Source organism: Gossypium arboreum, chromosome 9 (assembly GCF_025698485.1).
Source record: "Gossypium arboreum isolate Shixiya-1 chromosome 9, ASM2569848v2, whole genome shotgun sequence".
Taxonomy (NCBI): Eukaryota; Viridiplantae; Streptophyta; class Magnoliopsida; order Malvales; family Malvaceae; genus Gossypium; species Gossypium arboreum.
Genome location: NC_069078.1, coordinates 88566486 through 88580651, shown reverse-complemented (window position 1 = coordinate 88580651; position 14166 = coordinate 88566486). Strand labels below are relative to the sequence as shown.

General features: G+C 33.8%; 2 protein-coding genes and 1 pseudogene across 4 annotated transcripts; all 3 read right to left on the bottom strand.

Moving 5' to 3' along the window:
- Positions 1 to 272: 272 nt before the first annotated feature.
- LOC108457217 (probable protein phosphatase 2C 40) lies at positions 273 to 3109 on the bottom strand. Of its 2 annotated transcripts, XM_053019046.1 has the most exons (5): positions 2767 to 3109; positions 2238 to 2461; positions 890 to 1986; positions 552 to 816; positions 273 to 489 (listed from the first exon to the last, which is right to left on the bottom strand). In XM_053019046.1, exons 2-5 carry the CDS (start codon positions 2248 to 2250, stop codon positions 362 to 364), a joined length of 1503 nt encoding a protein of 500 aa, XP_052875006.1. In that variant the 5' UTR covers positions 2251 to 2461; positions 2767 to 3109; the 3' UTR covers positions 273 to 361. The 2 variants fall into 2 exon arrangements, with proteins under 2 accessions (XP_052875006.1, XP_017611640.1); XM_017756151.2 differs by lacking the exons at positions 2238 to 2461; positions 2767 to 3109 and adding an exon at positions 2513 to 2562.
- Positions 3110 to 3781: 672 nt separating this feature from the next.
- On the bottom strand, positions 3782 to 6463 carry LOC108457219 (uncharacterized). 2 transcript variants are annotated; one of them, XM_017756153.2, is made up of 7 exons: positions 6123 to 6463; positions 5866 to 6012; positions 5671 to 5783; positions 4950 to 5042; positions 4720 to 4822; positions 4330 to 4635; positions 3782 to 4122 (listed from the first exon to the last, which is right to left on the bottom strand). In XM_017756153.2, exons 1-7 carry the CDS (start codon positions 6207 to 6209, stop codon positions 4063 to 4065), a joined length of 909 nt encoding a protein of 302 aa, XP_017611642.1. In that variant the 5' UTR covers positions 6210 to 6463; the 3' UTR covers positions 3782 to 4062. The 2 variants fall into 2 exon arrangements, with proteins under 2 accessions (XP_017611642.1, XP_052875007.1); XM_053019047.1 differs by lacking the exon at positions 4950 to 5042 and having other exon boundaries at positions 6123 to 6462.
- A 302-nt stretch (positions 6464 to 6765) lies between these two features.
- On the bottom strand, positions 6766 to 11790 carry LOC108455243 (aldehyde oxidase GLOX-like; annotated as a pseudogene).
- Between the last annotated feature and the right edge of the window lie 2376 nt (positions 11791 to 14166).

The following is a 14166-nucleotide window of genomic DNA, read 5'->3' as shown; positions in this document are numbered from 1 at the left end:
AAATTTGGTTGAATTGGCTAAAATTTAATTGAATTGATGGTTAAATAAAAAAATTTTAATTGGATTGGCGAATTGATGATTTGATTAGTTTGACTATCAAATCAATTTAAAAAAATGGTATTGGAGGAAGAGGAGATGAGAATGTAAAGAATTGATGAAATTCATAATTAGATCATATAATCAAATCCAAGTAAATTACGAGCATAGTTGTATCACTTGCACTGTTGTAAACATACACCAAAGACTAATGCATGATTTTAAGTGACACAAAATTTGTTTTACAACAAATCAAGATGAAAATTATCTGAATTTAAGCTTATATATACAATGATTTAGGGTTGTTGAATGAAATACATAAGATTCAAATACAGGTTGACGCTTTTGAAGTTCGATGATTCGTTCCGAGAATAATCACGATAACGGTAACATCATCGTGGTATTTCCTCCTCCTACCAGCCGGAATGTTCAACAATTCTCCCTTACTGAAACCTGTGAATGGAAATGTTCAAAAAACGAACAACGTAAGACGTCGAAGAAGAAAAGATAATTACCTGCAGAATGAGCCGCTTTTATTACAAGCTGCTCCACGAGAAATTTTGCAGGATCTCCAGAAGGATTGCTTGAGATGTAAGAATGGACGAGCTTCACTGCTTCTTCGTTGCTTAAGAAGTCGAATAAGCCATCGCTGCCAATTATTACGAAGTGATCGGATTTCGATATTTCGTGCACGTTTAGTGATGGTTCGGTGGAGATATACGGGGGGCTAATGAGGTTTCGAACTCGAAGAATTCCCATCAATGCATCATTCAGTTTCTTCTGCAATGAATAACAAAGATGTTATAATTTTCATTAAATACCCGTATTTGGCACATATTCAAACCGTGCTGACCTTTTTCAAGTAACCTACTCCGAAAGCACGAGTGACCTTCAATTTTCCTTTCACTTTTCCAGCAATTACGGGCATCGAGTCATCAGGATGCTCACTCAAGAGTCTAGTTTTTTCAAGTTCGTTATCGACGGTATGACTATCGGTGAGCTGAATAGCTTTTAATCTTCCAGACTGATCCATGTCGTTGCCTTCATCAAATGTTGCCAATACAGCTCGACTGTCACCTAAATTGAGCGTGTACAAATTATTTCCATGAAGAAGCATAACCAAAACACAAGATCCTACTGAAACTAAATCAGGACGGTCTTCCATTTCCTGTTCTACCATGTACAAGAAATCATTCTCCGCTTGACTTAAAGCTCGATGAAGGATATCAAGTACTCCATTCCTAAATGAACGAGAAGACACTTCCATTTCCAAATACGAGCTTTCATCACTTGCAGTGTCGATACTGGGAACATACTGCTTTGATTCTGAGTCGAGTAAATTGAAGTTAAACATTATGGTCTCGTATAACGTCCCAGCGAGAAAATCAGCAGCATCCCTCCCGTTGAAGCCATCATAGATAGCACAAAAAAGCCATTCGTTCTCTTCGGAACAAACAGCTTGAACCCGATCTTCACCTGCAGCTCCACCCGCCACTTGAACTTCAACAGCATTAAGGAAACTATCACTTCTAGTGGGAACACTCATGGTTTTCAATATATATGAATCGGTTTCGTATGAACCGACCGGACTCGGTGGACTACAACTTAAATTCGACATACTGCTTTGTAGGGAAGATGATAATATATCCAATCTCGAAAGAGATGGAGAAGACGGAACCCTACGAAATGAGTTAGGGGAATCTAGACTGGGAAGAATATCAGATCCTATTAGACCATTGCAGATATTTGTGTTGGCCAATGTAGCATTGGCACTTAAGGCAGCACCAGACAAACACGAGAAACTACCGTTCCTCGGTATATCACTTCTGGACTCGACCCCTTTCACAGCCCCACTTGGAATACCATCGCCGCCACTGTTGCATTGATAGCCGAAACTCACCTTAATCTCCCCTTCAGAATCATTAATATCTTCACCCAGCATTATATAGGCTGAAACATACGAAACATAACCATTAAAATCTTCATTATGTTAAGTTTCGTATAAAAGAAAAAGAGCATAGCCTTGTAATAACAAGAAAAAGTCTGTTTAGGGGTCGGCTCTCTTTTAGGTTTTTGAAGTTTCGTTCGCCAAGCAGGCCATCGGATCCTCAAACAGTAGAGACATTGTGTTCGAGGTGTTTATGCTCGATTTTATTCTTAGGTTTTTTCTCCCAACTCTAACCAAGTGTTAGTATTCTTACCCACTAATGCCATATAAAGGCATGAGGTCAAATGCTAAATATTTATTTGGTGATTCCCCCAAACTCCACGAAATCATTGGGTTCTCCTCGAAGTTGGGAGATCAAACCTTCGGATAAAACCAAGTGTAGAGTCTCCGGGGACAATATGATCGGCTGCTCGACGGAAAAAGGGCTGACCCCTCAACAAAATCCAAACAAAAAACTAAAGTATCCGTATCCAATATCTGTGATGGTTCAAATATATTAAAAAACTTCAAAAAGAAATTTAATCGTACCCGGATAAATACCCGTATTTAGACTCTTACACCCAAGTTGGAATAGGCTGCTAAACATATAATATTAGACCTCCAATTCAGCAATAAAATAGCAGAAACAGATAAATAAAAGGGCTTATTTGAATCGATATGAAACATAATGTATTGACAATAAATCAACAAGAAGGGTATGAGGAAAACATAATCATAAGCATTGAAATGGTGATAAAAATCAAAACTTTGAAGGAAACAGAGTAAAAGAAGAAAAAACCCACCTCAGTTTTATGATCTAAAAGAGAAGAAGAAGTTCACAAAACCCAGAAAAAAGACCATAAGTATCAACAGGGGCAGTGAACAAAGGTGTGAACTTTGGGGAAAGCAAGGCAAAAAGAAGGAGCTTTAATGGAGAATCTGAAACAATTGGATGGTTAAGAAAGAAAGGGTGTCTGCTAGATTTTGGAGGAATCTGGTTTTAGCCTTTCATTTTTTTCCCGTGTCAGATTCACTATTTACCGTGTCGTTTTTCAGAGTCCCATTTGAACTCCATTGCCGTCATTTTCTTTGGGTTTGTATATATGTATGTATATAAATAGCCACTTGTTTACTAGCATTCAAAATCATTCTATAGTTGACCATGTTCTGAGATATAAATCTTTTTGCTTAGTTGACAAAAGATTTTCTCAGTAAATTTATCTCTAAAAAAAACCAATCCCCTCTTATTCTTACTGCTTGAACATTTAATACTAGAAATGAATAAATTCATTTGTTATCTCTTTATCATTTCGGAAAATTCCCATTTTTATTGTAACTGAATTTGCATAATTTCATAACTCAGAGCACTAATACAAATAATATTCAAATACCAAATTCGTAGCAAAAATACCTCTTGGGAAGATCAAACTTTCACTGTCTCTTTGAGTCATTGGAGAGACAGGCAACTTGTTAGCTCACGTCGACACAAACAGATATAAAATAACATTTTAATTTTTGTTTTGTTTAAATTAGTTTTAAAATTAGACAAGTTTCTAGACTAAAAACCAAATATTCAAAGATTAAATTTAAAACTTCATCTACTTTTGATTTATTCATTTTCATTGTTAGGTAATTTCTTTTACTTTCTTTTGTAATTTATATTTTCTTTATTTTTCAAAGGATTCAATTAAAAACCAAAAATCCAACCGAGGGTTAGCCCTAAAGTGAACATTTCAATTTGGCCTTACAGTTGCAGAGAAATAAAGTGAATGGACCAAGACATTTTTCCAACTTTAATATTCAGAAACAAGCAGCCTGTTACCCGAACAGAACATAAAATCTCCTGTTATTAGTGAAATGATTGTTTTACGGTTCCAACTTCATGGTAGAGATATACATCATTTGATATATGCAATAATACTTTTATCAATAAAAGCAGTAAAAATACTATAAGAATTTTTGTACTAAAAGTCATATTGCATATCGTGTAAAGATTAATTTGTCCATTTATTGAATAAAGAGAGTAAAATACAATCTGATCTTCGTATAAGAGCTTCCATGGTACTTTTACCCAACCAAAGCATTTCATGCCGTTTATATTAGGTGCCAATGGTGTAGAACACTTTTGTCATTCCCTTCTTAGTGCGAATTTTAGAGACCTGCAACATAAATCAAACATATCAATGGAATTGAGCACTCGTATCTACCAGATATTCGGATATGGGTACGAGAGGGCATGATTCTCCAAACATATGAAAAAACCGAGCATACAAGTGCCTGACACATACCTATATCTGGCACTCACTAACATGGGGATCATCAATCAAATTATCATTTTCTAAGTGAAGCAAATTGATGATGTATACCTTCATACTTAAGATCTCTGAAATATCGGAAACATGGGTGCCACCACAAGGGCAACCGGGGTTGTCCCCTAACTTTATGATACGAGGATTGCTTCCCTGGACGGGACGAGAAAATAAGGCTACCGTTAGCAACCGAAAAGAATCCAATTCCGAATTTCCATGGGATTTCCAGTCATTGCCGGTGCTTGACACAAATGTAGTCCAAAAGTAAGCTTTATAACCGCCACTTTCCGGGTGAATGTAATCAGGAAGAGAACCACCACATAGCTCAGCAGCTTCTTGATATGGTAGTACCGTGGCGTAAACCTGAAAGAAATGGGGACGAACTTACAAAACGCTCCGCATTGTAACTAAAATTCACAAAGCAGATCTAATCTAAACGATACTTACTTTCCCTCCTTTCGATATCAAGGCATTAACTTCTATCTCTATTTCCCTTTGCTTGTTTTGCAATTCGTTCAGTGGAACAGTACCCTTATATTCCACAAAGGGCCTGGAAAAGAAAATAAAAACAAACTTCATGAATGCTAGTTCTAAGCAGAAATGCAAGATTCAGCAGAAAGATGCTCATAGCAGTTCTGCTATTAATTAATTTGCAAATGCTGGCACGAAATGCATACCCATCCGGAAAGTGATAGCCTTTCCCAGGCTCCAAATGCCCCACACCAACATTTCTCATGCAAACATCAAGCAAATGCCCAGCTGAGTGCAGCCTGCTCAACAACAGTAGTTTATGCCCCCCAAAAATGAACTTGAACCAGCAAATCTCAAGAAATGATTAATATTTTATGAACTTTTATACCGAAAATAGAACTTCCAGAAATCTGTCACAGACAACCATATAGCTCGGACTTAGGGGTAATGTGTTGGATATGAATACATGTTTAACAGAGGTATGCTCAATGTTTCTCTACGTTTTTTCATATATTTGAAGGATGTTACTCCTATGCCTAAGCATGTTTCGGTACCTCAAGGAAAAATAACGAGTTTTTGGAGTAACGTAGCCAGACAATTAAGCCAGTGCCACTACATAATCTAGTTGTTTGATTTCTAATAAATAGTAAAAACATGAAACACAGGGAAGCTCATGTTGTAGTCGTGCAGACACGGTTTGATTCGAGGAGGCGCTCCCACTTTGTTAACCCTGCCATTGACTCGGGCTCTCAACAGAATCGGGAGACAATCCCAACTCGACCAGGAACAATATTGGCCCGTTGAAGGGTCCATAAAATTATCCCGAAATAGTCGAAAATCGCTCAACGAAAACCGTAACTCATAGCAAGTTTGAAATTATATACACAAAGCAACCTTCAAAATCACATAAATTTGAATACCAGATACCTAGAATTCAGCCTCCGCCGTGACTCATCCACTTGCAAAATCACTTCTTTTCCTTTTCCTTGCTCTAATTCATTTTCCATACTAGAATCCTCAGCAACTCCATAATGGAACACCTGAAAAAAAAAAAACCACAAATCTATTCCTTAAAAAAAGGAAAAAAAATTAATGTTGTAAACTTTATACAAGTAAATTTACCACTCCGTCTTTTGATCGAACATCTTGCACGCAAAATCTAACGTTCGAATCAGTAACACAAATGAAACCAGTATCAGAAGGTTGACCACCACCTTGTGGATGGAAAATTGTGTTATCTAAAATCAAAGCTTTCCTTCCATCATCGCCCTGAAAAAAACAACCACCCCATAATCGAAAAAGAGGGAAAAGATCTATTCTCATCAATGCATGGGAAAAAAAAACAAAAACCCAGAGTGGAAATCGGGTAAAGAAGTGACCTTGAAGTAATGAACGAGTATGGCTTTGGATTGAAGCTTCAACATTTGATCATAGAATTCGAGCTTTGTTGGTTTCGTGAGTTCCATGGCAGCCCACCTTCACTGTATTCCTTCCCGCTGAGTCAACCTCGTTTTAAAATTCTTGGTCTTCCAAGACGAAGGAGCTAAAGTTTTATAATTTGATCGACGGCCTCACCGGTACTATACCGTTTCTAGTCAATTTGTTCATTGGTCATCGAACCGCACTGTCCTTTTAAATTTCAATATTGGTGGTGGCCCCGTTGGTCATTTGCTCATTGTTTTTGGCTCTTTACTGTATTAAAAAAGAGGTGACAGTGCATACCACGTCTACATGATAGGGATCGGATTCAACACTCTATTATTTATCCAATTTTTAATTAATATTAATAACAACAAATTCCTTTTTTATTGAACCATCTTTATATTTTTGAAGAATAATATAAAAAATTTACATATTGATTACATCATCAAATCCTTTAAAAACATATAGAGCACCAACATTCTTTTTTTTCTGATCTTACAAGTGAACTTGGATCAATCAGCCCCTCTGGCACAAATCACAGACCTTACTTTTGGAAAATTTAATGAATGTTTGTAATTTTTTTTCATGTTTCTTTTAATTTTAATGCAACCTGACCCAAATGCCTTGACTTGAAATTTCTTGATGAACCATAAATAATAGATAAAATTCTGACGGTGCTATATTCCGTGATCGCAGTGTGGTCGCTTCGACATTGTACATCGAGTTATCCACCACTGTCACTTTTTCGTTCTTGAGAACAAGCAACCTTTGATTCATGGAGAACGAATGCATGTTGAAAGCTGGTGCAAACATTGTCACCGACACCGAACTTTCATCCACTTTGTCATTGTTAAGCACCACTTCGATCGTATATTTCTTCTGGTATCGGATCCCTGACATCGACTTAGGAGCAATGATAGTTGGTCGCAGCTCGTTGAATTTAGAGTCCAAGTATGTCGGCGAGAATGCCTCTAAGCTTATTTCGGTCGAAAAAAGTACGCCGGTGAAGTTGTAAAACGCGTGGGGATTGCTTCCGCCTACTAAAACTCTTCCGTCACGAAGTAAAGCTGCCATGGAATGGTACATATGAGGGATGGTGGTCGGGTTTTGGAGCTCGAACCGTGAGCCGATATTGTTATCAGGTTGGTATAAGACCGGACTCAAAACTGGGTCCCGACCTTGTTCCCATCCTGTAACGGAATAGAGTTACGGAGCATTACCGGAGTTACCGATTTATTTATCAGATATTTCATTTCATCTAACGATCATATTTAGAACTAATTAAAATCAAACATATTGTCTCTTAACATACTTATTTTTCTCGATATGTTTTACTTGAATTTATTACTCGTCTCAATTTACTTAATTTCCTTGTATCAACGTATTAAAGATAATCACATATTTACATGTCATGATAAATATCTTTTACTTAATACTAATATATAATTTAATAATATACTTATATGATAAGTAAATATACATGTATTTTACAATTGTATGTATATTAATATTACACATGTCACTATATCCATATGCACCATACATTTGTCTTTTCTTAATTTATTTCAAAATATAATAATATAATTAATTTAATTTGTAATATAATAAAATAATAAGTTTTACGCCTCATTTTTTAGAATAGGCTTAATTTCCTATTTAGTACCCCTTATCTTTTTTAATTCTATAATTAAACTTTTACACTTCATTCAACTTAATCCTTTTTCCTAATCACTCTTAATTAAGTTAAATTCACTTAATTAAACTCTAATTAACCACTCATTTTACTTCGTAAATATTTTTAATAAATATTTTCGAATCCATTTTTCATAAACAGAGATCTGAAATTACACTTTTTCAGTATCGGTAAAATTCGGGTCATTACACATCCTGCCGTCCCGGAACTAGCGCCATTGATGAGCAAAATGTTACCGTTTGGAAGCACTATCATGTCACCCATGACTCTAGCTAAAGGCATAGTCTCCATGACCCATTCTGGATTCGGGTCGGTTATTTTAATCCGAGCGCATGTATTCAAGGCAGCCATGAAAGTACCTTTTAAAGATTGAATGTAGGATCCTTTAGGAGCACCATCACATACTAGAACTTCAGCTTCAATGGTTGCAGCTTTCAAGTTCTTTAATGGAAGCAAAACGGCCGAACCATTGCGTGGATAGCTTCGAGGTTCGCCACCGGGGATCATAGGATACTTTTTGACAACAATGTTTTTCACATAATCGAACAAAATGGCTCGATTGTTGGCGAAAATAAACAAGTTTCCATCGACATTGAGGAAAACAAAGGGGTAAAGATTGTTCTCGATTCCTTTGTCGTTAGTTTCCGATAAGAAAGGCAAGTTGATCTTATTAGCGACGATGTTTTTAGGGATGAACTCGTAGTTAAATTGTACTCGACCACCAACAATGATTTGTCTTCTGCCGGGTAATATATGGTTACTTGCATACCATCTTTTGGCCGTCAATCCATTTGGTATTTCATTCCAATCGCATGTCCTGCATGGGCTAAAAATCCTGACCCGACATTCATCATCGTTGAAACCGCCGGTTTGGAACAAGTTACCATCGGGCGTGATGGCACCTGAAGAGCACCAAACATCGGTTTGGACCGTGAGAGTGTAATATCCCGAATTAAGGCCAAATCGGAATAGTGGTTTTGTGACCACAAATCCGAGATAGAAATAATTATTTTATAATTATTTTGAGGTTTATGATAGGATTGCATAATTGTGTGAAAATTTCGTGAAGAAATTTTTGGCATAACGAGTTTAATTTAAAGTTAGGGACTAAATTGAATAAGTTGTAAAACTTGCATTCTAGAAGTTTTTAGTATGAAATTGCTTTGAAATATTAATTAGGAGGTCTTAAATGGTAATTTGACCAATTTTAAGTTCATGGACAAAATTAGGACATGGAAGGAATTTTTGGAAAGTTTAGTAGTAAGGGCATTTTGGTCATTTGGATATTAAATGAAATAAAAATAGGAAAAATAACCCAAAATGATCATCTTCTCCATATTGTTCTACCGATTTTTGCTCTCCTCCATAGCTGGGGTTTCTTCAACTTTCAAATTTCATAGTAAGTGATTTCAAACCCCGTTTTTAATGATTTTTATGTTTTTGAAATCCCGGTAGCTCGATTTGGCTTATGTTAACAATAATTCAACCTATGGTTCATATTTGGAAAAATACCCATAGGTGAAATTTGTGTATTTTGGTGTTTTATGACAGAATATGAGGTTTTAAATTTTGTTAGACAACTTGTACTACTCGGTTTTGAGTAAAAACGAGTAAAAAGGCTTAATCGGTAAAAATATTTAGTAGTCATAAATACATGTTAGAGTGAGAATTTGATGTTGCCATAGAAGGGAAAAATGATCAGAATGTCATAAAACATAATAATAAGGGATGAAGTTTAATTCTCAAGCCTAGGGGCAAAAGTGTAATTATGCAAAAGTTTAGGGGCAAAATGGTAATTTTTCTAAAGTTCGTATTAAGTACTGTTTTAATGAATGTATGTATTAAATAAGATTAATTTGGTATTATAGATCAAGAGAAACGAGATTCAAGTCGTGATCGAGGGAAAAACAAAGTTTACGAGGAATAGGCTCGATTGTTAAAAATTTTGTACCGAGGTAAGTTCATGTGTAAATAAGGTAGCATAATTGTTATTTTTAAGTTATTGATGTTAAATATATGATATGCTGATTTTTATCATGAAATATATGCTTTGTGGTTATTTTCGAATAAAATGCAAATTAAGTGTATTATTTGTTAAATATAAAGTGCTACGAGTATTGGTTTCGGTATTTTACGGAAGATGGCAAGGAGATGTGTTCGAGGAAAATCCCGTTTGAACCTTAGGAATAGATTAGGATACAAGTGACATGTCACTAGGACGGTTGAACATCCGAACTCATTGAGTTGAGTCCGAGTTCACTTATAGATGTGAAATGTCCGAACTCGTTGAGTTGAGTCCGAGTTCGTGAGATGTAACTAGGCATCAGAACTCGTTGAGTTGAGTCCGAGTTCACTTATGGATGCGAACGCCCGAGCTCGTTGAGTTGAGTCCGAGTTCACTTATGGGCGGGTTACATGGTAGCTTGGCTACAAATGTGGCACTTATGTGCAAATTATCCATGTATCCGAGTTATATTTCGATGTGTTCAACGGGTAAAATTTCTAGTGAAATGGAAGAACACTTAAGATGCAGGTGATGTATTGGTAAGTATTGTGAAATTGACACTTTGGACAGGTATGTACTTAACCTTCGGGTTGAAAATAGATACAACAACGATAAGGTGGTAAGATGATTAATGATGTTTAGAAATGTTATATATGTTTTGGTGATACCATGCTAAGGTTGTTTGGTATAATTGTATTGTTATGTTACTTGTTATTTGCATATGACTTACTAAGCATTTATGCTTACTCCCTCCTTTTCATTCACTGTAGTTTTGAGCAAGCCGGCTAGGGAATCGGGACCGGTCGAAGGTTCGATCACACTATCCGAAGGACTCTTTTTGGTAAACGACTTGTAAAACTTAAGTATGGCATGTATAGCAATACACCTATTTTGTGTAAATAATTTTGTGATATGGCCATGATTTGGCTGAGAAAATGCTTAATAATGATAAGTCATGGAAAATGCTAAGTTAGATCATGTTTGATGTCATGGAAGTTTAATATGTTATCTAGATCATAAAAACTCATGAAAAGATGAAATTTGCCATAAACAGAATATTGCGGCAACACTGACATGAGTTTGAAAATTTACTAAAAATCATAGAAATTGAATTTGGTGATGGATTAAATATGACATTGAAGCCTAGTATGTCTAGTTTCATATAAAACAAATGAAACAAGTAAAGGAATTGTATGTTATAAGATATTTGAATTTTAGTGAAACAGGGCCAGAGCGATTTCTGGATCCCCTGTTCCAACTTTAAAAATTTACCATAAATTGTACAAAAATAATTAGGTGGTGTATTTTATGTTATTGGAATCCTTATTGAGTCTAGTTTCCTAATAAATAAAAGTCATAGTCATATAAACTTTTCACAGAGAGAAATATGGTTCGTAGTAAACATAGGTCAGTCCAGTCAAGTCCTGAAACAGGGATAACTTTAACTAATAAACTGTATTAATTGGCCCAACCAAAAATTCTAGAAAAAAATTAGTAAATATATATATGAGTCTAGATTTAAGGAAAAATTTATGGATCTTGATTTCGAGTTTTTTAACTCGAGATATGATTTTTCTTGTAACTGTGACGCAGGTAGCTAGAAAGCTGTGAATGTAGAAATAAATGATTCGAAGTTCTTAATTCGATAAATTATGTTCGGTAACACCTCAAGCTCGACTCCGGCGACGGTCTCGAGCGTGGGGGCGTTACAGAGAGCCCGAAATTTATTGGCAAAAATATCGTACTCTACTGAATGAGCAGTGCAATCCACTTGGAGAGCCATGTCCGCCGGGTCATTGCAGCATTTCCCGTTCGGTAACGATAGATTCTACGGTCCAAAATTGGTTCTATCGAACATTATCACACGATCGTTCCTAAGAAGTTGCATGTGCATGGCGGAGATTCCGATACTTTTTTGCAAGATTTGCCAACTGTCATCGGCAGTAAAGGTAAGGGTACGGTGGCTAGGCAATGATGCAAAGAGAAGTTGAAGAAAAAGGGTTGAGAAAATAAATGAAGTGCCATTTTAACTTTGATGGGGTATTGTTTTACTTTGGCTGATGATCAAATATGTTTAAATTCGGTGTTATTTATAAGTGGTTTGGGAAGGAGGGAATGCCATTTTTCTAAATTTTAATTGAAGTTTTTATGTTTGACATTCTTTTCATATAAAAAAATTTAAACAGTCATTGTTTTAATTTTTAAATTATCATAATCTTTTATTCTCATTGTTTATTATATAAATAATTCTTGGATGTATTATTAGTGGATAAATAAAATTGTTGACATGTATGCATAATTCATACTTGTAATGTACATTTATGAAATAAAATCACGACATGCTATTTAATTTTAGGAATTTCTTAAGAAATTGGTTCAAAATTTTCTTTTATCCAACTTCAATGTTGGTTGATAGTTTGTCATAAATAATTGCCATCGACACACTGTTGACAAAATTTTATAATTTAAAAATAAACGACGTCTGCATAAATAATTAAAATGTTTGGGAATATTGGTCAATCAATATTCTTTTGTATTTTCTTGTTCTAAAAATTCGGACAGCAAATATATATACTTTTATATGTGTCTCATCTATATATAAATATTTTGTTTGAATTCAATTATTATATTTTAATTTGCTATAATATTGTAATTTAAAATAAAAAATTAATCGCAAATGCATGTACATAAGTTGTAGCAACCAACAAATCACATATAAGATATTATAACAAAATGTTATTATAGGACTTGATTATATAAGTCTAATTATATTTTAATTTTAATTTGTTAAATTTTATTTTGAGATAATTCTAATTTTAATTCATCTAATATTAATTAATTAATTATAATTTGTACTAGGATTATATTTTTAATCTCAATATTAAATATAACAATGAATAATATATAATTAAAGAAAATAAGAGATTAGAACTATGCATTGAATGAGATAAGTCTCTCTATTGCTCACCAAATATTCTTTTGCCTAACTATAATTGGTTTCCCTCTACATTTTGCTCAAGTTATATATACATGCATGAATATTTTTATGAACCCAAATATTTAAACCAAAGAATTTTTAGTTGGTAAACCAACCCAATCAATTTTTTTTGAAGATATTAAGTCAAGTGCCAATGAATTGAGTAACGGATGTACCCAAATATTATATATTCTTTCATCTATTTCACAATTGATGCTATATTAGTAAAATTATAAATATTTGAAAATTAAAATGCAATTTTGTTAATGTATTAACTTACAATTTTATAATTTCTAAAAAAATTATGAAGTAATTTTACCATTTTTTAAGGTCATTTCTTAGTCCCTTTAGATTTTGTGTAAATTATAAGTTAATAAAATAGTAAAATTATACTTCAACTTTCCAAAAAACTTATAATTAATTTCTAACCCTAAAGCAATTTGTTAGATTCGCCCCTTCAACTATACTTAAAAGGTAAAAACACATTTTCAAACCCTCTCAACTTTGAGTAAATTGATCCGTCTCAAAAAAAAATGAAGCAATTTAATCCTTTTCAATTTCAAAAGTAAGTAACTAAGAATAATTAATTACGAAGTTAATATTTTTCATCAATTGTACATAATTTTAATTGGTATCATAAAAAATTTAGCTTTCGATGTTTAGATATTTTGCGTAAATGTTGACAAAATATGTAAATATTTTGGGTAAAATTTGTTAAATCATGTTAATGTTGACAAAATGTGTAAATTTAGAGGGCTAAATTTGTTATGTTACCAAAACATTGTATAATTGACAAAAATATTAAGATTGTGATTAATTGTTCTTAGTTGCTCAATTTCGAAATTGACAAATATTTAATTGGTTTAATTTTTTTTAGAGTGACTAATTTGCTCGATATCGAAATTGAGAGAGACCAAAAATATCTTTTTGCCTAATTAAAATTTATAATTTGACTCAAAAGTCAATTGGACACTGCCAGCTAAGTTAAAAATTATTAAAAACTATTCTTTTTATATTATTATAAAAATCAATAAAAACCACAAATTATGAGATTTAAACCTAAAATATTATAATTTTTAGACCATCAATTTTATCTCTTTTTTTTTTTTCTAAATACAAGTCGTAAACTATCCATAAACCTTTTAACTCTTTTAAGTTATAGAATAATACAAACATAAACACACTCAAACTATAGTTCTCAACTATAGTTCTCTTGGTTGTTAAGATATCAACAATGTTAATTAAACTAAGACCACTGCTTCATTCAAGTCAAAACAATTAAATTTATTTTATATTATTTTTACCCATATCATTATTTGGTATAAA